The 24796-nt window shown below is 40.2% G+C and overlaps 1 protein-coding gene across 2 annotated transcripts in view; it reads left to right on the top strand.

Annotated features, from left to right (window-relative positions):
* Positions 1-24796, top strand: part of Hspa4l (heat shock protein family A (Hsp70) member 4 like) — a 54071-nt gene that overhangs the window by 16128 nt on the left and 13147 nt on the right. For both annotated transcript variants that reach the window (XM_090356974.1, XM_090356975.1), the window contains exons 6-13: positions 2198-2297; positions 2609-2742; positions 5665-5909; positions 6883-6959; positions 8013-8164; positions 15930-16036; positions 17955-18088; positions 20144-20343. In XM_090356974.1, the coding sequence (XP_090213100.1) occupies positions 2198-2297; positions 2609-2742; positions 5665-5909; positions 6883-6959; positions 8013-8164; positions 15930-16036; positions 17955-18088; positions 20144-20343 (1149 nt within the window). The remainder of the gene's footprint in view (positions 1-2197; positions 2298-2608; positions 2743-5664; positions 5910-6882; positions 6960-8012; positions 8165-15929; positions 16037-17954; positions 18089-20143; positions 20344-24796) is intronic.

The following is a 24796-nucleotide window of genomic DNA, read 5'->3' as shown; positions in this document are numbered from 1 at the left end:
CCCAGGCCTGAGTTCAAGCCCTAAGACTACCACCAAAAATAACACCATACATACATACATACATACATACATACATACATACATACATACATACATGATAAAAGTTTAGGATTAACTTTTCTGTAAGCACCATTTACTTTTCTACCTATAAGAACCTTGACATTTTATGGTATAGGTTAAAAGTTTTCATTTGGGAATCAGAAGTTGAATATATTATTTACCCAAGTTCATTTGGAAATAACATTGAATTAAATTTTTTTGGTTTTTTTTTGTGCCAGTCCTGGGGCTTAAACTCAGGGCCTGGGCACTGTCCTTGGACACATTTTTCTCTAGGCTAGCATTCTGCCACTTTGGCACTTGAGCCACAGTGCTACTTCTGGCTTTTTCTGTGTGTGTAGTACTCAGGAATTGAACCCAGGGCTTCATGCATGGTAGGCAGGCACTCTATCACTTGCCCATTTTAACTCAAATGTGAATATAATGCACACATACACACACACGTGTGTGTGTATATATATATATATAGAGAGAGAGATATAGAGATAGATAGATAACTATCTCTGCCCCTCACCCCCCCCATTGGTCATAGGGCTTGAATTTTTCAGCTCAAGGCCAGAGCTCTACCACTTGAGCCACAGGACTACTTCCAGTTGTCTGGCAATACGGGCCTTATGGACTTTCATTCCTAGGCTGACTTGGAATGGCGATCCTGATGAGTAGCAAGGATTACAGGCAGGAGTCACTGGAGCCTGGCTATATTTCTGCTATTAAATTTGACTACATAAATTTGAATTGTATATCATTAAAAACTTGAATCAAGCCGGAAGCAGTGGCTCACGCCTGTAATCCTAGCTAATCAGGAGACTGAGATCTGAGGATTGTGGTTCAAAGCCAGTCCAGGCACTAAAGAACATGAGACTCTAATCTCCATTTAATCAATAGAGAACAGGAAGTAGGGCTGTGGCTTAAGAGTAGGGCTGTAGCCTTGAGCTGAAGATCTCAGGGACAGTGCCCAGGCTCAGAGGTCAAACCCCAGGACCTCCCCCCCTCCCCCCAAAAATGAATCAGATTATAAATAATAAATTTAGTAAATATATGTTTTCATTAGTGTTTAGATTTTTTTTTTGGCCAGTCCTGGGGCTCAAACTCATGCCCAGGGCATTGTCCTTGGACACTTTTTGCTCAAGGCTAGCACTCTGCTCCTGGAGCCACAGTGCCACTTCGTGCTTTTTCTATGTATGTGGTACCGAGGAATGGAATCCAGGGCTTCATGCTTGCTAGGCAAGCACTCTACCACTAGGCTATGTTCCCGGCCAGTATTTAGAATTTTTTTTTTCAGTCCTGAGAATTGTCTTTGGACTTTCTCAAGCTAGAGCTTCATCCTAGCCCCAGTATTTAGAATTTTATTTGTTGCCAGTCCTGGCCTTGGGCTCAAGGCCTGAGCCACTGTCCTTGGGCTTTCTCAAGGCTAGAGATCTACCACTTGAGCCTCGGCAACACTTTTGGCTTTTTTCTATGTGTGTGGTACAGAGGAATCGAACCCAAGTCTTCGTGCATGCTAGTCAAGCACTCTACCACTAGGCCAAACTCCCATCCTAGAATTTTTTAATGGGAAAGAAGTTACAGTTGACTATTTTTCATTCATAGTAAATATTAGTATTAACGATTGGATTAACTATTTTATGACTTAACCCATTTAATCTTCAGAATCACCCTGTGATATATAGGATATTTTCAAATCCAGTTTTGCAAATTCTAAAGTTGAAAGCTTCTTTTGGTAATTGTACAATTATACTACTACTTGGAGACATATTTAAAATTGGCAGGGCCCCAAGTTACTTTACACATAAACATATTTAAAATTAGCCTTCTTGAAATTTATGAGATAAAATACTTTTAATTTGACAGAAGTATGAGAAACTATAAGATTGCAGCCTTAATTTATAGAAAAACTTCAGAGGAAATATATATAATGTTTTTTGTTTTGTTTTTGTGCCAGTGCCAGTACCCAGGCCCTGAGTTCAAGCCACAGGTCTGGCCAAAAAGTAAATAAATAAATAAACCCACAAGAAGGAGGGGGGGGGGGTCCTGGAGCTGTATAGCTCAAAGTTAGAGTACCTGCCTCATAAGCACAAGCCTTGAGTTCAAACCCTAATACTGCCAAACTAATATACCATAATTATCTCTTAAATATCAGATTCCTAGCTTTTTCACTGATGCTGAAAGAAGATCTGTGATGGCTGCAGCCCAAGTTGCAGGCTTAAATTGTTTAAGATTGATGAATGAAACCACTGCAGGTAACCAGTCTGTAATTTTAAACAGGTTTTGTTCTAATTTCAAAGCGTTTCTTTTAACGTCTTTCTATGTACTGCTTCTTGTAAGCTTGTTGCTTTGGAGTACAATATTTTCACAAAGGTTACATTTATACTTGAATTTGAATAATTGTTATTATTGTAGAGTTATATATGAATCTAATAGTATAGGTTGAATCTAATATAGATTTATAGATTACTGTACTATCTATTAAAGTACAGTATCAAAGTGACTTTCTCTTGTTTTCTAAGCAATTACTATACTAGAATTAATCTATTTTTTTGCTCTTATACAGTTGCACTAGCATATGGAATTTATAAACAAGATCTTCCCCCGTTAGATGAGAAACCAAGAAATGTAGTATTTATTGATATGGGACATTCTGCCTATCAGGTCTCGGTTTGTGCTTTTAACAAAGGAAAACTTAAAGTAAGTAAATAAATGAGTTACTATATTTAACTTGAATGAATAAGAGCACAGACTATGTAGAGTACCTTAAGAGCCAGGCTTATATTCTTCCTTTGCTCTTTAAAAACTGTGACCATTGGCCAGGAGCTTGGCCTAGTGGTAGAGTGCTTGCTTAGCATGCACAATTCCCCTGAACCACATATACAGAAAAAACTGGGAGTGGTCACTATAGCTCAAGTGGCAGAGCACTAGCCTTGAGCAAAAAGTGTCCAAGGACAGTGCCAGGCCCTGAGTTCAAGCCCCCAGGACTGGCAAAAAAAAAAAAAGTGTGATCATGAGAAAGCCTTATTTTCCTTGTCTGAGGATAATATCAGTAATTTCTAGAATTTTTTAAGAACAAAATGATTTACTACTGCTATAATATTTACTAGGTTTTATTACTGTATTGCTTTAGGCATTTAAGCCAGCTACCAGGAAACAGAAATATAAATTACTTGTAATTATACTTTTAGGAAACATTTCCTCAAATATTGCATAATTTTTTAGAAATTTTTCCATCTAGGACTCCTAATTGTAATTTCTATGTATATAGCATGAATCATTTTTACATGGACTGTGTTTAGAATTATATTCTCCATTATATATGTAAATATAGCTAAAGATAAAGTGGTTTGATTTTATCTAAAGGAGCCTTTTGTCTTGTGGTTATAATACTGTAACTTTTTTTTTTTTTTTTTGGTCAGTCATGGGGCTTCAACTCTGGGCCTGGGTGCTGTCCCTGACCTCTTCTGCTCAAGAGTAGGGCCTCTACCATTTTGAGCCACAGTGCCACTTCTGGTTTTCTGGTAGTTAATTGGAGATAAGTGTCTTACAGTCCTTTTGTGCCTGACCTGGCTTTGAACCATGATCCTTAGATCTCAGCCTCCTGAGTAGCTAGGATTACAGGTGTGAGCTGCTGGCACCTGGCCTATAACATCTTTAAAGAGATGTTACTCCAACATAATATAAGACAGTTTAGGATATAAATTGGCCTATTGCTTGATTTTATTGTTTTTTTAAATTGATTTATAATAGGTTTGAAGGACAATTTCATTGTTACATTTTCCATACATATTTAAAGTATTTTCTAATCTCACTCTTTCTAGCACTCTTCTATGCCCTGCTTCCCAAAACAATTTTAACCGTTTTCATTGTTCTATTTTATTTTCATTGTTTAATAGTTGCAAATACTCTTTGAACAGTATTCAACCCCCCTCATCCTCTTTCTCCTTAAATTTTAACTTAAAAAGAATGTTGTAGGCTGGGCACCGTGGCTCAGGCCTATGATCCTAGCTGTGTGTGTATGGGGAGGGAGGGGGTCATGGGCCCTGAACTTGGCCTGGGCGCTATCCCTGAGCTCTTCAGCTCAAGGCTACCGTCCTACCCTAGAGCCAAGCCCCACTTCCTATTTTCTAGAGAGTAATTGGAGGTAAGAGTCTTTGGTCCTTTTGTGCCTGGGATGGCTTAATTGGAGATAAGAGTCTTTGGTCCTTTTGTGCCTGGGATGGCTTTGAACCTCAACATTGATCCTCAGATCTCAGCCTCCTGAGTAGTTAGGATTACAGGCATCAGCCACCATACCCAGCTATCCCCCACCCCCTTTTTTTTGGCCAGTCTTGGGGCTTGAACTCAGAGTCTAGGCACTGTCCTTGGACACTTTTTGCTCAAGGCTACCACTCTGACACTTGAGCCACAGTGCCACTTCTGGGTTTTTCTGTGTTTGTGGTTCTAGGGAATGGAACCCAGGGCTACCAAGGCCTCTGTCCACATACACATATTTTAATGAAGAAATTAAAAAAAAATAGATCAGCAGTAGAACTCTTTTTTTAGTAGTGATTTTAAATAGTCATTTTACACTAGGGAAAGTGACTAGAAATCTTGATTATAGAGTGTCATATTCTGGCTCAGTGCTAGTGTAGAATCGCTATCACTGGATTGAGGAACTTCTTGTTTGTTGTAATTCAGTTATTTCAGAATGTCTAGAATAGGAAAATTTATAAGCTAGTTATAAAGGACAATTCAATTCTAATTCCAAAATTGTCACAAATCTGATTTGAAAAAGTTCCTCAGCTTTGTTTGAACTTTTTTTTTCTTAACTTTTTTTTTTTTTTGCCAATTCTGGAGCTTGAACTCAGGGCCTGGGCACACTGGGCACAGTCCCTGAAGTTTTTTCTTTCTTTCTTTCTTTCTTTCTTTTTTTTTTTTTTGGTCAGTCATGGTACTTGAACTCTTTGCCTGGACACTCACTGTCCCTGAGCAATTCAAGGCTAGTAGTGCTCTACCATTTGAGCCACAAGTGCCACTTCCAGTTTTCTGGCAGTTAATTGGAGATAAGAGCCTCATGGACTTTGGTGCCCAGGCTGGCTTTGAACCTTGATCCTCAGTTCTCAGCTTTCTGAGTAGGTAGGATTACAGGCGTGAGCCACTGGTGCCCAGCTTCTTTTTTTGATTAGTGCTAGCACTATCACTTGAGCCACTGCACCACTTCAGGCCTTTTGTGATTATGTAGTACTGAGTAATTGAACACAGGGCTTCATGCATGCTAGGAAAGTACTCTATCGCTAAGGCACATTCCTAAGCCTGTTGTAACGTTTAATTTTTAAATTAAATTATTTTTTTTGCTAGTCCTGGGCTTGAGCTCAGGGCCTGAGCACTGTCCTTGGACTTTCTCAAGGCTAGACCTCTACCACTTGAGCCTCAGCACCACTTTCATCTTTTTTTCTATGTATGTGGTACCAAAGAATCTAATCTGGGTCTTCGTGCATGCTAGGCAAGCACTCTACCACTAGGCCAAACTTCTAGCCCTTAAATTAATTTTTAAATTTTTTGTATTAGGTTTTTTTTGGGATGGGGGATAAGAAAATTAAGTTCTGAAAGTATAGTTATGTTCTTTCAATTAAACAGGTGTTGGCTACTACCTTTGATCCATATTTGGGTGGCAGAAACTTTGATGAGGCTTTAGTAGACTACTTCTGTGATGAGTTCAAGACCAAATATAAGATAAATGTGAAAGAAAACTCTCGGGCCTTGTTGCGTTTATATCAGGAATGTGAAAAACTGAAGAAGCTAATGAGTGCAAATGCATCAGATCTTCCTTTGAACATTGAGTGCTTCATGAATGACCTTGATGTTTCCAGTAAGATGAACAGGTGAATATATATATACATATATATATACATATATATATATACACATATTAATTTAATTTTTTGTCAGTCATGGGTCTTGACACAGGGCCTGGGTACTATCTCTGAGCTTTTATTTTTTTTAACATTTATTGTAAAGATGATAAGGTGTAATGAGTATATTTCTTTTTCTTTTTTCTGGCTAGTCCTGGGGCTTGAATTCAGGGCCTGTGCACTGTCTCAAGCTTCTTTTTGCTCAAAGCTAGCACACTGCCATTGGAGCCACAATGCCACTTCTGGCATTTTCTTTTATTTACTTAATTTTTTTTTTAATGTGTGGATCATGGGGCTTGAAGTCAGCTTGGGCACTGTCCCTGAGTTCTTCAGCTCAAGGCTACTGCCCTACCCTTGAACCAAGCCCCACTTCCCGTTTTCTATAGGTTAATTGGAGATGAGTCTCAGGTCCTTTTGTGCTAGGGCTGGCTTTGAACCCTGACCCTCAGATCTCAGCTTCCTGAGTAGCTGGGATTACAGGTGTAAGCCACCACGCCTGCCTTCATCTGGCATTTTCTTACTTCATGCAAGCTAACCAAGCACTCTTACCACTAAAACCACATTCCCAACTCAGTACATTTCTTTTTGAATGGTTACCTGTCCCTCATTCCTTCCCATCCCTGAGTTTTTTTGCTCGAGGCTGGTTAGTACTCTGCCACTTTGAGCCATAGCTCTACTACTGGTTTTCTGGTAAATTGTAAATAAGAATTTCATAGGCTTTCCTGCCTGGGCTGGCTTAGAACCATGATCCCCAGATCTTAGCCACCTTAAGTTACTATCACAAGCGTGAGCTACTAGTGCCTGGCCCATATTTATTTTCAGACTGAGAACTGTGTACTGACTTTATTGCTTATATCATATTTGGGTTATTACTTCTGTTACTTCTGAAGTAAAATAACTCAGCTTTTTAATCTCAAAATGACAAAATTTTATTTTTTTACAGGGCTCAATTTGAACAATTATGTGCTTCCCTGTTTGCTAGGGTTGAACCACCATTGAAAGCAGTAATGGAGCAAGCTAGTAAGTAGAGATTGTTATATAGAAAGTAGATCATACAACAGAGATTTTTTTAAAGATTTCTTTAAAATTAAAAGATTCCCATTTTAAAAAATTTTATTATTATTATAAAGGTGATATACAGAAAAGTTATAATTACATAAATCTGGTAGAGAATAAATTTCTATTTTGACAGTGTCATCCTTTCCCTCATCATTTCTCTCTCCCTCTCTCTCTCTCTCTCTCTCTTTGGTGAGTACTAACCCTTTCAGTCTGTTTCCTGCATAGATGAGATTGCAGGTGTGCTCCATAATACCTGGCTTGTTAGTTGAGTGGTGTCTAATTAGATTTCTGCCTGGGCTGGTCTTGCACTGGGCTTTTTCCCAGTGTTCACCTCCCAAGTAACTAGGATTACAGTGGTGAATACAGCATGCCCACTTGATCTCTTTTTTAGGGGGGACTGGGTTTCTGTACCTTGTACTTGCGAAGCTGGAAGTCTGTCAATTCAGTCCTTACTCGAAGCCCTTTTCATTATTATTTGAATAAGGTCTTCCATTTATAGCTAGAGCAGCCTGGACAGCCTGAGTAGCTGGGATGACCGGCACTTGTCACCCCCTATCTTTTAATCTTTCAGTAGTTATACAGAAAAGTTGGGAGGTGGAGTCAGAGGCATTAGCCTCCACATCCAGCTCTGTAAACCATCCTTCATTCATAAGGTAGGCCAGATACTACAAAGCAAACTTTGTAATAATTATTTCATTTACTGTTTATATCATAAGCTAATGCTCTGAGATGTTCATATGTGAACATGGTTTTAAAATGAAATTGAAGTAGAAAGCAGGCTTGATTTTTGAAAATTGTTCATGGTACTGAGTATGAATTCAGGACCTTGTACTTTATTACTTTTAGTATTTCAATGAAAATGCCTTCCATAGAGATTTGTGAGGTGAAATCAGAACATTGAATAGCTCCTTTAAAACTCAGTGTCTCTATTGTCACTTTTCTAATATTCCTCTCCAGAGCCCAATTTTTAAGACTATCTTGTTTTTCTTTTTTAAAAAAATTTTAACCTTCCAGACTTACAATGTGAAGACATAAGTAGTATAGAAATTGTAGGAGGAGCAACACGAATTCCTGCAGTGAAGGAACAAATCACTAAATTTTTTCTTAAAGACATAAGTACCACCTTAAATGCTGATGAAGCTGTTGCAAGAGGATGTGCTCTACAGGTAAGATTTTCTTTTTTTTGTCTGTTGGCTATGTAGAATTCCATTGTGTATATATACCACATTTTCTGTATCCATTCATCTGCAGTAGGGCATCTGGATTGTTTCCATCGCCTGGCTATTGTGAATAGTGCAGAGATGAACATAGCTGAGCAGGTGTCCTTATCATATCTTGGGTTATGATGTTCAGGGTAGATGCCCAGAAGTGGTATGGCAGGATCATAGGGAAGGTCTATTTTCAGTTCTTTAAGAAACCTCCATACTGCTTTCCAGAATGGCTGAACTAGTTTACAGTCCCACCAGCAGTGTAGTAGGGTTCCTTTTTCTCCACAAACCCACCAGCAACTGTCATTGAGTTCAAAATCTTGGCCATTCTTGTTGGGGTAAGGTGGTATCTTAGGGTTGTTTTTATTTGCATTTCCTTTATGACCATAGATGATGAACATTTTCTCATATGGTATCTTAGGGTTGTTTTTATTTGCATTTCCTTTATGACCATAGATGATGAACATTTTCTCATATGCTTTTCTGCCATTTTAATCTCTTCCTCTGATAAGTCTCTCTTTAGTTCCCTTGCCCATTTAGTGAATGGTTTGTTGGGTTTGGGGGGGATTAGTTTTTTGAGTTCCCTGTAGATACTGGATATTAAGCATTTGTCAGATGTATTATTGGTGAATATCTTTTCCCAGTTGGTTGGCTGTCTCTCTACTTTTGCGACTATGCTTTTTTTTTTCCAGTCCTGGGTTTGAGCTCAGGGTCTGAGCACTGTCCCTGGGCTTTCTCAAGGCTAGAGCTCTACCACTTGAGCTTCAGCACCATTTCCAGCTTTTTTCTATGTATGTGGTACCAAGGAATCGAATCTGGGTCTTAGTGCGTGCTAGGCAAGCACTCTACCACTAGGCCGCGCTCCTGATTCTCGACTGTGCTTTTATCTGTACAGAAACTTTTTATTTTTAGGTAGTCTCCTTTATCGAGTCTCTCTCCAATCTGTTGTGACCCTGGGATTCTGTTCAGGAATCTTTTGCCTGTGCCTATGAGTTCCAGTGTCTCTCCTACCTTATCATGTAGCAGTTTCACGGTTTCCGGTCTGACATTGAGGTCTTTGATCCACTTTGAGTTAATGCTTGTGCATGGCAAAAGGCTAGGGTCAATTTTTAGTTTTCTGCATGTGGCTGCCCAGTTTTGCCAGCCCCAATAAATGAATAGACTGTGTTTGTTCCACTGTATATCTTTGGCTCCTTTGTCAAATACAAGTTGCCTGTAGGTATGTGGTTCTGTTTCCACGGATTTTCTGGTCTGTTTTTGTGCCAATACCAAACGTTTTTTGTTATTATGGCTCTATAGTAGAGTTTGAAGTCTGGTATTGTAATACCACCAGCATTGCTCTTTTTGCCTAGAATTGTTTTGGCTGTTCTAGGTCTTTTCTTGTTCCATATGAATCTTTGGATTATATCTTCTATTTCCGTAAAGAATGTCGTTGGGATTTTGATGGGGATTGCATTGAATTTGTATATCAATTTTGGCATTATAGCCATTTTCACTATGTTGGTTCTCCCTAGCCATGAGCATGGGATGTCTTTCCATTTCCTAGTGTTCTCTTTAATTTCTTTCGTTAGGCTTTTATAGTTTTCCTTGAATAATTCCTTTACATCTTTGGTTAAGTTTAATCCTAAGTATTTTATTCTTTTGGGGGCTATTGCGAATGGGATCATTTTCTTGATTTGGCCTTCTATTTGTGTATTGTTGGTGTACAAGAAGGCTACTGACTTCTGAAGTTTAATTTTGTATCCTGCCATTTTGCTAAAGTAGTTTATTAATTCTAGGAGTTTGGGAGTGGAGTTTGTTGGGTCACTCAAGTAGAGGATCATGTCATCTGCGAATAGGGATAGTTCAATTTCTTCTTTCCCTATGTGGATCCCTTTGATGTCCTTTTCTTGCCTTATTGCTCTGGCTAAGGGTTCCAGCACTATGTTGAAGAGAAGTGGAGAGAGTGGGCATCCCTGTCTAGTTACTGATTTTAAGGTAAATGGTTCTAGTCTTTCACCATTTAGCATAATACTGGCTATAGGTTTTTCATACATGGCTTTAACTATTTTGAGGAATGTACCTCTTATTCTAGTGCTTTCAACATGAATGGATGTTGTGTTTTGTCAAATGCCTTCTCCGCGTCCAGAGAAATTATCATATGATTCTTATCCTTAGCTCTATTGATGTGATGTATTACATTGATTGATTTGTGAATGTTAAACCAGCCTTGCATCTGTGGGATGAAGCCTACTTGATCGTAGTGTATGATTTTTAAAATTTGTTTCTGGATTCTGTTGGCTAATATTTTATTGAGGAGTTTTGCATCTGTGTTCATTAGAGAGGTAGGTCTGTAGTTTTCTTTTTTTGTTGGGTCTTTCCCTGGTTTGGGGATGAGAGTAATATTAGCGTCATAAAATGAGTTTGGTATTGCTCCTTCTGCTCCTATTTCTCGGAAGAGTTTCAAGAGTCTAGGTGTTATTTCATCTGTAAATGTCTTGTAGAATTCCGCAGTAAAACCATCTGGACCTGGGCTCTTTTTGGTTGGCATTTCCCTGATTGCTTCCACAATTTCTTTGTAAGAGATTGGTTTATTCAATTTGTTTACCTCATTGTTGTTCAGTATGGGTAGCCTATATTTATTTAAGAAATCATCCATTTCTTCTAGATTTTCTTGTTTCTTTGAATATAGGCCCTGGCATTACTTATTCATTATGGACTGAATTTCTTGGATATCAGTTGTGATTGTTCCTGTCGGGTCTCTAATCTTGTTTATTTGAGTCTCCCCTCTCCTTTTTTTGATTAATCTTGCCAGGAGTCTGTCTATTTTGTTGACTCAAAGAACCAACTTTTTGATTTGTCAATTTTGTGTATAGTAGACCTTATTTCAGTCTCTGATATTTCTGATTTTATTTTTGTTATTTCTGTCCTTCTAGTTGTTTTAGAATTAACTTTTTCTTGCTCCTACTCTAGGAGTTTCAGGGTTTTTTTTTTAGGTTATTTACATGCTCTTCTTCTGTCTTTTTAATATGCGCTGCTAGTGCGATGAATTTGCCTCTTAGAACTGCCTTTGCTGTGTCCCATAAGTTCCTTTGTGATGTCTCTCGATTGTCATTACATTCAAGGAAGTTTTTAATTTCTTTTCTGATCTCATCTGTTACCCAGGAGTTATTCAGAGGTGTGTTGTTCAGCTTCCAAGTGATTAAATGTTTTTTGACTTTGACTGCATTGTTCAGAATTAGTCTGACTCCACTGTGGTCTGATAGACTGCATGGGATTATATCAGTCCTCTTGTATCTGCTTAAGTTTTCTGTGTGAACTGTTATATGATCTATTTTGGAGTGTGTTCCATGTGCTGCTGAGAAAAATGTAAAAAGTTTCGCCATTGGGTGGAAGACTCTGTGTATATCTTTTAAGCCCAGCTGGGCTATGGTGTCGTTCAAGTCGATGGTGTCTTTGCTTAACTTTTGTTGAGTTGACCTGTCATTTGTTGAGAGTGGTGTATTGAGGTCTCCCAGTATGATTGTGTTTGAGTTTATCTTGTTCTGTAATTCTAAGAGAGTTTGTTTGACAAATTTGGGTGCTCCCATGTTGGGGGAGTAAATGTTTATAACTGTAATATTGTGGGTATGGATTGTACCCTTTACTAATATGTAATGGCCGTCTCTATCTTTATGTACTGATTTTACTGAGAAGTTAATTTTGTCGGAGATTAAGATTGCTACTCTTGCTTTTTTGCATGGTGCATTGGAGTGGAAAATTCGTTTCCATCCTTTCACTTGGAATTTGTTTCTGTCTTTGGCAGTGAGGTGGGTCTCTTGGAGGCAACATATGGATGGGTGGTGTTTCTTAATCCAGTCTTCGGCTCTGTGTCTTTGGATTGGATTGTCCAGGCCGTTCACATTTAGGGAAATTAAGGGGAGGTGGTCAGTGTCCATTGTCATTATTTATTTTTACTTCCAAGTTTCTTTCTCTTTTTTTTCCCCTTTTGTGTTTAGTGAATTATAGATATTTGCTTCTTGATGGGGGTTCTTGATGTTCTACAATTTGTTCTCGATTAATTAATATTTTTTGTAACGCTGGTTTAGTGTGCACGTATTCATAAAGCTTCTCTTTGGCGTGAAATAGTCTTGTTTCTCCCTCAAATGTAAATGCTAGTTTTGCTGGATATATCAGTCTGGGTTGGCAGTTGTTGGTCTTCAGGACATGAATGATGTTTTTCCAAGCTTTTCTTGCATTTAGGGTTTGCATTTTTTTCCCATTGTAGTATAGCTCTTTCTTTGTTTTTGCAGCATTTAAGATTAATTCCTTGGTATTCGGGTCTAGTGTCTTTACTATGATATGTCTAGATGAGTTCCTTGTAGGATCTTGCCTGTTTGGAGTCCTGAAACCGTCAATAATGTGAGTATTTTCCCTTTTGAGGTTGGGGAAGTTCTCTGCTATGATTTTGGTGAATAAGGGTTGCATTCCTTTGTCCTGGGATTTGGCGCCCGCATCAATCCCTATTATACAAAGATTAGATTTTTTTTTGGCTGCATCTGCCAGGTCCTGGAGCTCTCTCTGGTAGAATTTGACTAATCTTTCCAGGCTAATGGTTCTGTTTCAGCTCTTGTGTTTTATCTTCTGTTCCTGAGTCTCTATTCTCCATCTCAGTCCATCTGCTGCTTAATGCCTCCATTTTTGCTTGAATTGTGGACATTGAGCTGATCATGTCTGCTGAGAGGGTATTGAACTTTTCTTCCACTTCTCTTTTGAATTCAAAGAGAAAAAGTTCCTTGGAAAATTCTCGCTTTTTTTTTTTTTTGCTGGTCCTGGGCTTGAGCTCAGGGCCTGAGCACTGTCCTTGGACTTTCTCAAGGCTAGAGCGCTACCACTTGAGCCTTAGCACCACTTCTGGCTTTTTTCTATGTATGTGGTACCAAGGAATTGAACCCGGGTCTTCGTGCATGCTAGGCAAGCACTCTATCACTAGGCCAAACTCCCAGCCCCTCGCTTTTGTTTTTGGAACTCCACATTTATTTCCTTGGTCATGTCCAAAATCATGTCCTTGATTAGAGTCATATTTCGTGTCTCTTCAGGTGTCATTTCTTTGGATGGTGACATCTGTCTCATCCTTTCACTCTTGTTTCCTTTTGGGCTTTGTGTGGACTTTGATTATTTATGTATGTTGTAATTCGTGTTTGTGCTCTCCTAGGCAACGAGAACTGTTGTTGTAGGTTCGCTCTGTGGTCAGTAGGTGGCGGTCTTTACTTGGATTGGGACCAGTGGTTCTGGGAATCTGTGTATACCTATGGTTCTTGGCCAAATTGATTGCGCTGCTGACTAGGTCAGAGCTTGCGGTTTTTGCAGGTGTTCGGCCTGTTCCCAGAGGCTGTGTGCCTATGCACGACTAGCTCTCTGCCCAACCAGTGGCCTCACAGTGGGCTGTGGGATGGATCTGCGAGCTTCAGTCTCAGCAAGCTGGGCGGATGGTTGATTTTTCTACCCTGCTTCCAGGGGGAGGCCCCCGGCCAAGGGTCTGGGGTTTGGGAGTTTCCCGGAGCGTTGAGCTAGATCAGCTGGTTTCTGCTCTGATCCCAGAGGTGGGGCCCAGCTGAGGACTGGGCTCCAAGGGCAGAGCCGGGCCTTTCTGACTCTCAGAAGGCGAGCTTGGCTACTGGTCTGCCCTTCAGTTCCCTGCTGTGTTGCCACTGCTTTGGCTGAGAGTCTGTCTGTGACTGTGTGGGGCTCCTTGGTGCTGTCTTGCTGGAGATTCCCAGCAGGAGGGTGCCTGGCTCAAGATTTGGGTGGGACAGATGCTGGATCCTAGACTCTCGCACACCCCACCCGCTGTTGGAAGGCAGGGTCTCAGCACCCCCCAGTCTCCAGATCCAGTGGCCTGGGAGAGGAGCCTGTTGGGCAGGTGGGAGCAGGGACACCTCTGCCCCCTTTGGGTGGGGTGCTGGGTGTTGGTGCCCGCCTGCCTGTCAATCTCCAGTCAATGGCCTGGGGGAGGAGGCTGTTGGGCGAGTGGGAGCAGGCACACCTCTGCCCCCCCCCCTTTGGTGGGGTGCTGGGTCTTAGCACCCTCCCGCCTGTCAGTCTCCAGTCAATGGCCTGGGGGAGGAGGCTGTTGGGGGAAGGGACAGGATTCTAAATTCCTTGCCCCCTTGTACTTGCCAGTCTTTCTCAGGCGAGGTGGAGGAGTCTTGAGTTAGGTTCTATAGCTCACCATCAGCTCTGCTTTCCCAATGGGTTTGGGGAACCCGCTGGGTTATCCGCTGGTCTACCCGCTGGGCTACTCACTCCTCCGGGTTTGGCTGTGAGCTGCTCCACGGTGTTGGAGAATCATTCACTCCTCTCGGATCTCAGCCGCCGCCTGTGCTCCGCGTCTGGGTTCCGCTGCTTGTTGGTCTGGTCTGTGCTGGTTCCTGTGTCTGGCTTCTGCCACTTGCTGGCCTGGTCTATGCTGGTTTCTGCGGTGGTCGGGGCTTCCCAGCCTGGCACCCTCTGCCACGGCTTTCCTGGCTTGGAGCCGCAGTGAGGTGTGGGGGAGGGGTCCTCGAGTTTCGAATTCTTTGAGAAAGTTGGATGTAAGCTTTATCTGGATTTATTTTCTGGTTTGAGTCCTTCTCCGTTGCTTCTTGAGTTTATTGTTGTGATTTCTTAAGGTAGTTGGCTCGTGGGATTCCTTGGTTCTCTCTTTTTGTGGGAGAGAGCTAGCCTGGGTCCCCATTGTCTTGGCGCCATCTTCCTAGTCCTAGCTTTTATACTCAAAATTGGTGCTTTGCCATTTGAGCTGGTACAGCTCAAATTCCCAGGGTTTTTTTTGGGGGGGGGGGGCGGACTGGCATTGGAAATGAGAGTCTCACAAACCTACCTGTTCTGGCTGGCTTCAAATTACTGTCATCAGATCTCATCCTCCTGAGTTGGTGGGATTACAAATATGAGCCACCAGAGCCTAGATTGATTGATTGATGATTTTGTGGGTCATGGGGCTTGTACTTGGGCCTGGCCTTGGCCTGGACACTGTCCCTGAGCCCTTCAGCTCAAGGCTACCTCACTACCCTGGGGCCTGGGTATTGTCCCTGAGCTCTTCAGCTCAAGACTACTACCCTACCCTGGAGCCAAGCCCCACTTCCCATTTTTTAGAGGTTAATTACAGATAAGAGTCTCAGGTCCTTTTGTGCCTGGGCTGGCTTTGAACCTTGATCCTCAGATCTCTCAGCCTCCTGAATAGCTAGGATTACAGGTGTGAGCCACCCGCCTGGCTTTATTTTTATTTTTATTTTTGCTAGTCCTGGGCTTGAGCTAAGGGCCTGAGTACTGTCCTTGAACTTTCTCAAGGCTAGACCTCTACCATTTGAGCCTCAACACCATGTCCGATTTTTTTCTATGTATGTGGTACCATAGAATCGAACCCAGGTCTTTGTGTGTGCTAGGCAATCACTTTAACACTAGGCCAAACTCCCGGCTTTTATTTTTATTTTTCAAAGTGCTGAGTTCTGAACTCAGGTCCTCACACTTGCTAAGCAAGTGCTCTACCAGTGATCCAAGGTCTTGCTGACTTTTTGTTCTAGTTACTCTCAAACCATTGTCCTATTTTCGCTTCATATTCAGCTAGACTTATAGTATGGGCCTTCTTGAGAAACCAAAAGTAGTATTTTAAATGTAACATTTTCATTGTAAGAACTTCCTACACAAGTAAGTCAGTTTACTTATAGTTTCTATTTGTTGATTTAAATATGATATTTTCTATTTTCAGTGTGCCATTCTCTCACCAGCATTTAAAGTGCGTGAATTTTCCATAACGGACCTTGTTCCCTATTCAATCACACTAAGGTGGAAGACATCGTTTGAAGATGGAACTGGGTATGTTACATTTAAAGTTCTGGAACAAACTTATAAATTTTAATCATTTAAACCAACTTTTCTAGATTATAAGAATTGTTCTCAGAATTATGTTAAATCAGTGTGAAAATAAAAACTGTGATAAAGTATACAGTTTTTGTTTTGTTTTGTTTTATTTTGTTTTTTGCCAGTCCTGGGCTTGAGCTCAGGGCCTGAGCACTGTCCTTGGACTTTCTCAAGGCTAGAACTCTACCACTTGAGCCTCAGCACCACTTCTGGTTTTTTTCTATATATGTGGTACCAAGGAATTGAACCCGGGTCTTCATGCATGCTAGGCAAGCACTTTAACCACTAAGCCAAACTCCCGGCAGTATACAAATTTTTTATGAAAATAAAAATCTCATTTTTTTTCTTTGCTTTTCCTTTTATCTTTATGTGTATGTGAATGTGTGTCAGTACTAGGGCTTGAACTCAGGGCCTCACACTGTCAGGTTTTTTTTTTTTTTTTTTTTTTTTTTTCCTCACAGCGGGTAACCTGGTTCTTCTTCTCCCCCCCACTCCCCCCCCCCCATTATGGGACATATACTCTGGGAGCTATCCCTGAGCTCTTTAGCTCAAGGCTTTGGCCTTACCTCTTGAACTACAGTGCCACTTCAAATTTTCTGGTGGTTAGTTGGAGATAAAGAGTCTCACAGACTTTTGTGAGACTATCTGGGCTGTCTTTTGAACCCTGAGCCACAGATCTCAGCCTCCTGAGTAGCTAGGATTACAGGCGTGAGTCACTGGTGCCAGTGGTACTCTACCTTTGGACTATACTTCCACTTCCAGATTTTTGCTGGTAAATAAGAGATGAGTTTCTCAAAAGTATCTGTTCTGGCTGGTGCAGTGGCTCATGCCTGTAATCCTAGCTACATAGGAGTCTGAGATCTGAGGATCCTGGTTCAAAGCCAGCCTGAGACTCTTTTATCTCCAATTAACTCCAGAAAACTGAAAGTAGCCCTGTAGCTCAAGGAGTAGGGCGGTAGCCTTGAGCTGAAGAGCTCAGGGACAGCACTAAGGCCCAGAGTCCAGGATGCAAGACTGACCAAAAAAAAAAAAAACAAAAAACAAGTATCTGTTCTGACTGTCTCCAAACTTCAATCCTCATTTCAGCCTCCTGAGTAGCTAAGAGTATAGTCATAAGCCACCAGCACCCAGCTCACGTATCAGGTTTTTTTGTTTGTTTTTGTCAGTCCTGGGACTTGAACTCAGTGCCTGAACACTGTGTCTGAGCTACTTTTGCACAAGGTTTGCCCTCTCCCACTTGAGCCACAGCACCACTTCCTGGTTGTTGTTTTTTTAATTGTTGTTGGTTTGTTTTTTTCCCAGTCCTGGGGCTTGAACTCAGGGCCTGAACACTCACTGTCCTTAGGCTTTCTAAAGGCTAGAGTTCTACCTCTTGAGCCACAACACCACTTTCAGCCTTTTCTATGTATGTAGTACTCATGAGTCGAGCCCAAGTCTTCATGCATATGAGGCAAGCACTGTACCACTAGGCCAAACTCCTAGCCCATTTTTGTTTTTATATTGTACTGAGGAATAGAACCCAGGACTTCATGAATATTAGGCAAGTACTGTACCACTAAGCCAATGAGTAGGACTTAATTCTCAACGGCAAGCAAAAAACAGTTACACTGCACATGTTGATATGGAAACATAGATTCTCAAGTATTTTTTCTGTGTTTAATAGTATACATTTACCTTTACCTTATTACTATGGTAGACATAAACTTGTCAAAATGTATGTTTATAGCAAAGTCAATTGTTTTTCTTTACATTTGTATGTAGAACTCGTTGCTATTGCTACTCATACGTTTAAATTGAAATTAGTTTTGTTAATTAGGTTAAATAGACAACTTTCTGTTTGTTTTTAAATACTGTATTTTCCATTGCATTTTAGGGAATGTGAAGTATTCTCTAAAAACCATCCTGCACCATTCTCAAAAGTCATTACTTTCCACAAGAAGGAACCATTTGAACTAGAAGCATTTTATACTAGTTTGCATGAAGTGCCTTATCCTGATCCGAGAATTGGTAAGAGAATGGAATGTTTAAAACATCTCCATACACTTTTGCCTTTTTTGGGGGGGTGGGTGTCGGGGAGCAGTCCTGAGGCTTGAAATCAGAGCCAGGGCACTGTCCTTGGACACTTTTTACTCAAGGCTAATGCTTTCGCCACTTGAGCCACAGTACCACTTCTGACTTTTTCTTTGTATGTGGTTCTGGGAAATCGAACCCAAGGCTTCATGCATGCCAGTAGAGCACTCTACCACTAGGCTATGCTCCCGGCCCACATTTTTGGCTTTTTATTTTTATTTATTTTTTTGTCTGTTGTGGGACTTGAACTCTAGGCCTGGGCATTGTCCCTGTGCTCTTCAGCTCAAGGCTACTGACCTATCCCTGGCCCAGTTTTCTAGTAATTAATTGGAGATAAGAGTCTCATGGACTTTAGTGCCAGGGCTGGCTTTGAACTGGCATCCTCAGATCTCAGCCTCCTGAGTAGGTAGGATTGCAGGCATGAGCCACCACTTGGCTTAATTTTTGGCTTTTTATAAACAACATGTAGAATCGAAGAAACAAAATAAGAGTTATGATCACTTAAGCCAGCTCTGGATTAAATGATTTTCCTGTTTTGTTATAACTATGATCTATTTTAAAGTAGCTTGCTATATTTCTACAGTAACAACAGGTTGAAATGTTCCTAAATCGTTTGACTATTATGTTTAAAATATCTAATATTGTGGCTTTAAAAGTCTGTGTGTGTTTATCCAGATTGTGCTGACACATTAACTTTAGATTTTAAACTGTTTTAGCTGGCAACAACTACAATGAGTGGATTAATACCAACATGAAAATAGAAGACTACAATATTCAGATTATTTGTATATGTACATATATATGTATATAATTTTTTGCCACTCCTGAGGCTTGAACTCAGGACCTGGGCACTCTCCTTGAGCTTTCTCAAGGCTAGGGCTCTACCATTTGAGCCACAGCACCACTTCCAGCTTTTTCTATATATATGGTACTGAGGAATGGAACCCAGGTCTTCGTGCATGCTAAGCAATCATTCTATCCCTGGGCTAAACTCCTGGCCATCAGACTATATATATTAGCCTATAGGCTAAACTCTTGGTCCCTCAGCCAAATTTTTTACTACCACGTGTTTTGGGACATATAGCTGGTATTGTCTATTCTGTCTGTTTTGATACCAAAAAAATACATAAATGGTTTCAGTACTACTATTTATGAAATAGGGCAATCACAGATTTATAAAGTATGCAGCAAAAATATAGATTTTATTTTCTAACTAGAATTTAGATTTGTTACTTTAGATTTACATGTAAAATGTTATAAAAATATTTAAAAGTTGGGCTGGGAGTGCTCGCCTAGCATGCACGAGGTCCTGGGTTCAAGTCCCTAGAACCACATACACAGAAAAAGCCAGAAGTGGCACTGTGGCTCAAGTGGCAGAGTACTAGCCTTAAGTAAAAAGTGTCCAAGGACAGTATCTAAGCCCTGAGTTCAAGCCCCAGGACTAGCAGTAAAAAAAAAAAACTTAAAAGTTATAGATTGTACCACCAGGAGCTAGTTGGTAGCTCATGAATGTAATCTTAATTACTCAGGAGTCCAAGATCTGAGGATTGTGGTTTGAAGCCAGCCTGGTCTGCAAAGTCCATGAGAGTCAATTAACCACCAAAATGTAGGAAGTAGAGCTGTGACTGAATTGGTAGAATGCTAACCAAGAGCACAAAAACTCAGGGATAGCCTCTAGGCCCTGAGTTGGTCCCAGGACTGGCACCAAAAAGAAAAAAAAAAAAAGTTATACATAGCCATTGAATCAAGCTAAGGTTAAAATCCCAAGTTCCTTTTTAACTAGCATTGATGATTTAGGGCAAGTTAACTTTTTTACATCTTAGTACTAGGCTTGTTGTGATGAAGATAATCTGTGGAAACAATGCCTACATCATCATAGAAATTAATTCGGATATAACTATAATTTCAGAATTATCTTAAAATGATATTTGTATTATTGAACAAAGTAGTTTTGAGGTGCATGCACTGATCAAATCTCTTCTTTTCCTGAAGGGAGCTTCACTATTCAGAATGTTTTTCCACAGTCTGATGGTGATAGTTCCAAAGTAAAGGTTAAAGTTCGTATTAACGTACATGGAATCTTCAGTGTGGCTAGTGCATCAGTAATTGAAAAGCAAAATTTGGAAGGAGATCACAGTGATGCTCCTATGGAAACAGAAACTTCACTTAAGAATGAAAACAAAGATGATGTGGTATGTAAAAAATCCTATCAAGTTTGTTTCTCTAATCTATAACATATACACAATGTGGTACTTCATAACTGATACTTTAATAAATGAGTGCATTAATAAATGAGTGTATTTCTTCCTGAGATCTGACTTTGAATTTCTACTGTAAGAACAGTGTGATTTTGTATTTTTTTTAAAAGGCATTAAAGAATATATCCAGGCAACTCATACGTGTCTCAGGAGGCTGAGATCTGAGGCAGGAAAATCTGTGACACTTTTATCGCCAGTTAACCACCAAAAAGCCAGATGTAGAGCTGTGGATCAAGTCATTGAGCACTGTCCTTGCACAAAGCAGCTCAGGCTTACTTAAACACTTACATAAAGAATTTCTAGCTAGGCGCGGTGGCTCACGCCTATAATCCTAACTACTCTGGAGGCTGAGGTCTGAAGTATCTCCATTCAAAGCCAGCAGGCACTAATGAATGAACTAAAGAACAAACATGAGATTCTTATCTCCAATTGGCTCAAGGGGTAGGACAGTAGCCTTGAGCTGAAGAGCTCAGGTACAGCGCCCCCGGCCCAGAGTTCCTAGCCAGGCACTGGCTATCATCAGCCTGTCATCCTAGCTACTCAGGAGGCTAAAATTTGAGGATCATGGTTCGAAGCCAGCCTGGACTGAAAAGTCCCAGAGATATTCTATCTCTAATAAACTACTCAGAAAAAAACAAGAAGTAGAGCTATGGCTAGCCTTGAATACAAACAGAGTTAGGGATAGCTCCTGGGCCCTGAGTTCAAGCCCAAAGACTGGAAAAAAGAAAAAAAAAAAAAAGAAGGAAAAGGAGAAGAAGAGGAGGAGGAGGAGGGGGAGGAGAGGGAGGAAGGGGAGGAGGGGGTGGGGGAGGAACAGGAGGAGGAGGAGGAATTTCTAAAGATAGATGCTTCTAGAATTTCTACAATTTATATAACCAACGAAAATTAATGTAACTAGTATTATGGATCAAGTAATTAGTATTGTGGACATGCAACATCCACATTCATTCTCTTCTTTTAAATTTGTACATAGTTGATATCATTAAATAAATTAAGCTGGTGGCTCATGCCTGTGATCCTAGCTTCTCAGGAGGCTGAAATCTGAGGATCTAGGTTCAAAGCCACCCTGGGCACAAAAGGACCTGAGACCTTATCTCCCAATTAATCTCTAGAAAAGGGAAGTGGGGCTTGACTCTAGAGTAGGGCATTAGCCTTGAGCTGAAGAGCTCAGGGAGAGTGTCTAGGCTGAGTTCAAGCTCCATCATCTACACACACAGAAAAAAAAATAAATTGTACTGTATTTCATTATTCTTCCTAAAGTAAAAGATGTGTGTGCTTGCTTGTGCACGTGCCTCTGTCTCCCAAGTAGCTTGGATTATATGTGTGAGACACATCTGACCTGAGTATTTCTTAATAGTTCTTTTTGGTTGTTTTCGCTAGTCCTGGAGACTGAACGGGGCCTGGGCATTTTCCTTGGGCTTTCTCAAGGACACACTTGAACCACAGCACCACTTCAGCTTTTTTCTATGTATGTAGTACTGAAGAATTGGCTCACAACTGTATCTTTTTTTTTTGCCAGTCCCAAGACTTGAATTCAGGCCTGAGCATTATCCTTGGGCTTTCTCAAGGCTAGAGCTCTATCACTTGAGCCACAGTACCACTTTTGGCTTTTATTTCTCTATGTATGTGGTACCAAGAAATCGAACCCAGGTCTTCATGCATGTTAGGCAAACACTTTTACCACTAGGCCAAACTCTTGGTCCCCTTAATAGTTCTCTGTAAGATTTTTTCCCCCCCAGTATCCAAAAGTTTAAAAGGAGTCTTGAGGTTATTATAAAGTCAACTTTTATTTTCATCTCCCCAAATGTGAACCAACTTCAAGTTTAGAGGGGAAAATAAGGCAATAAGTTGTTGTAATTCTTTCCTCACTAACATTGAGACAGATAAAAGAAGTCCAGATAGACACAAATGAGATCAGGAAGAACTATTTTTCCCCATGAGTATTGGTTTTGTAACACGTTATTTTTACATGCTTCATTGTTTCACTGTAATTTTCCTAAGAAGAGTGCTCCAGTATGAGCATCTCAAAATTGATATTGAAGTAACTGTTTTAGTTTATATAAAAATTTGGTATTTATTATACTAATATACTACCATTGAATTGTTACTTAACGAGTAAGAATTAGGGGTTTTTGGTTTGTTGGTTTTCTTTTCTGTGTTTGGCTAGTCCTTGGGGCTTGAACTTAGGGCCTGAACGCTGTCTGAACTTCACCTTCTTTTGCTCAAGGCTAGCACTCTACCACTCAAGCCACAGCACCACTTTTTTTGTGTATGTGGTAGTAAGGAATCAAACCCAGGGCTTCATGCAAGCATTCTACCAGTAGGCCACATTCCCAGCCCAAGTTATCTTTTTATCCACTTAAATAATTCATAGTATTTGAGCCATTGAGGTGGCTTATGCTTGTCATCCTAATTACTCATGAGGTTAAAATCAGAGACTCTATATTTAAAGCTAGCCCTGGGGGAAAAATATTTGTAACTCTGGGATTCCATCTCCAATTAACAAGGAAAATGCCTTATTGGTCGCCAGCCATGAACAGGCAAGCCAAGTCATTACATAAGACCCTAAGTTTATATGTGTGGTAGGTACTTCAGATATGGTGGTAAACGAGAGAAAGGGTTTTTTAGTCATGTGTAACTTACATTTTAGTAGAAAAAAAGAATGTTAATGAAGAATGAAGATATGTGGTGGAAATTATAATAGTGTTGACCATCTCGAAAGAAATTGGTAAGCTAGCCTGAAAGCTATTTGAAAGTTAACAATTTGAATAGCTGGTGGCCCAGGGAAGAAGAGGAATAGTTCAAAGGTCTTGAGACAAGAAGCTTTTCTTTCTTTTTTTTTCTTTTTCTTTTTTTTTTTTTTTTTTTTTTTGTGGCTCATGGGGATTGAACTTGGCCTGGGCGCTGTCCCTGAGCTCTTCAGCTCAAGGATACCACCCTACCACTGGGCCTGGGCATTGTCCCTACTATTGAGCCAAGCCCCATTTCCTGTTTTCTAGAGGTTAATTGGAGATAAGAGTCTCTGGTCCTTTTGTGCCCAGGCTCACTTTGAACCTTGATCCTCAGATCTCAGCCTCCTGAGTAGCTAGGATGTACAGGCATGAGCCACCATGCTCGGCGAGACAGGAAACTTTTGAGGAGCTAATGTATGGGATGTGTAGAAGTGGTAAAAGAGACAATAAACAAAAATGAAATTAGGATTATAGGTTGCCTGCCAGCAGCACCTGTAATATTAACTACTTACACAATTCTTCACATTTCACTTTATTCTTCCTTTTGTCATTGCAGCCTTAGCTATAGTTCATCTTTTATTTCTCAGAAAGCTGAGATCTAAGAAGAAACTCTGTGAGACTACTCAGAAAAAGTTCTAGCTGGTGCTGAGGCTTAAGTGGTATAGTACTTAGGGATAGGCCCTAAACCCTGAGGTCTAGCCAACAACAACAACAACAACAAACAAACAAACAAAAAAGATGGAGGAAGGAAGGGAGAAGGAAAGAGATAAGAAATCGAGTCAGAGATGAGTTAAAACTTTATGGTTCATGATAATAACTCTGGATTTTAATCTTAGGAGCTTTTTTTTAAAAAAAAATATTCCTGTGAAGTGGCTGTGTGTGTGTGTGTGTGTGTGTGTTAGAGCTGGGGCTTGAATCAGGACCTGAGTACCGACCCTGAGCTGAGCTTTTGTGCTCAAAGCTAGCACTCTACCACTTAACATTTGAGCCACAGTTCCACTTCCAGCTTTTTGAGTTAAATTAGAGATAAGAGACTCTTGGATTTTTCCTGTCCAGGCTAGCTTCAGACTGTGATCCTTAGCTGTCAGCCTCTTGAGTAGCTAGGATTACAGGTGTGAGTCACTGGTACCCATCCTGAACGTTCTTTTTAAATTCATTTAAACTATTAAAAAATTACTATCATTTAATAGCAGTTACAAAGTATATGAATTCTACGGTGTGTGTGTGTGTGTGTATGAAATTGGCATAAGTCTAGGGATGTTACTGGTTGAAAGTTTGTTCTTCATACCTAAGGTAAAAAAAAAGCCATAAAAGTTTACATTTTACTAATTCAGAGACATCTAAGTTGTGATTTCTTACAGTATTTTATAGCATTTCAAAAATATGTAGCTGTGTAATTTATATATTTTATGTTTTTCACTTTATATTCCCATTTTATTAGGTTGTTAATATTTTTCATGACAAGTTGAATGGTCTCTTGTTGGTAAGCTTACCTTTGTGAACCCTGTTGTGCAGTTCAAGAACAGTTTTCTAAATATTTCTTAATTTGAACATAGTTGAATGACACAGACTTATTCATCTAGCATCAAATAGTTTTTTTATTTTACCTGTTAACCTATTTTTATTTGAAAAAATGAGCTTATTTACTAACGCAT

This window comes from Megascapheus bottae, chromosome 23 (genome assembly GCF_031878675.1).
Source record: "Megascapheus bottae isolate mThoBot1 chromosome 23, mThoBot2.hap1, whole genome shotgun sequence".
Classification (NCBI taxonomy): Eukaryota; Metazoa; Chordata; class Mammalia; order Rodentia; family Geomyidae; genus Megascapheus; species Megascapheus bottae.
Note: the sequence above shows the minus strand (reverse complement) of the source record. Positions and strands in the feature narration are given on the sequence as shown.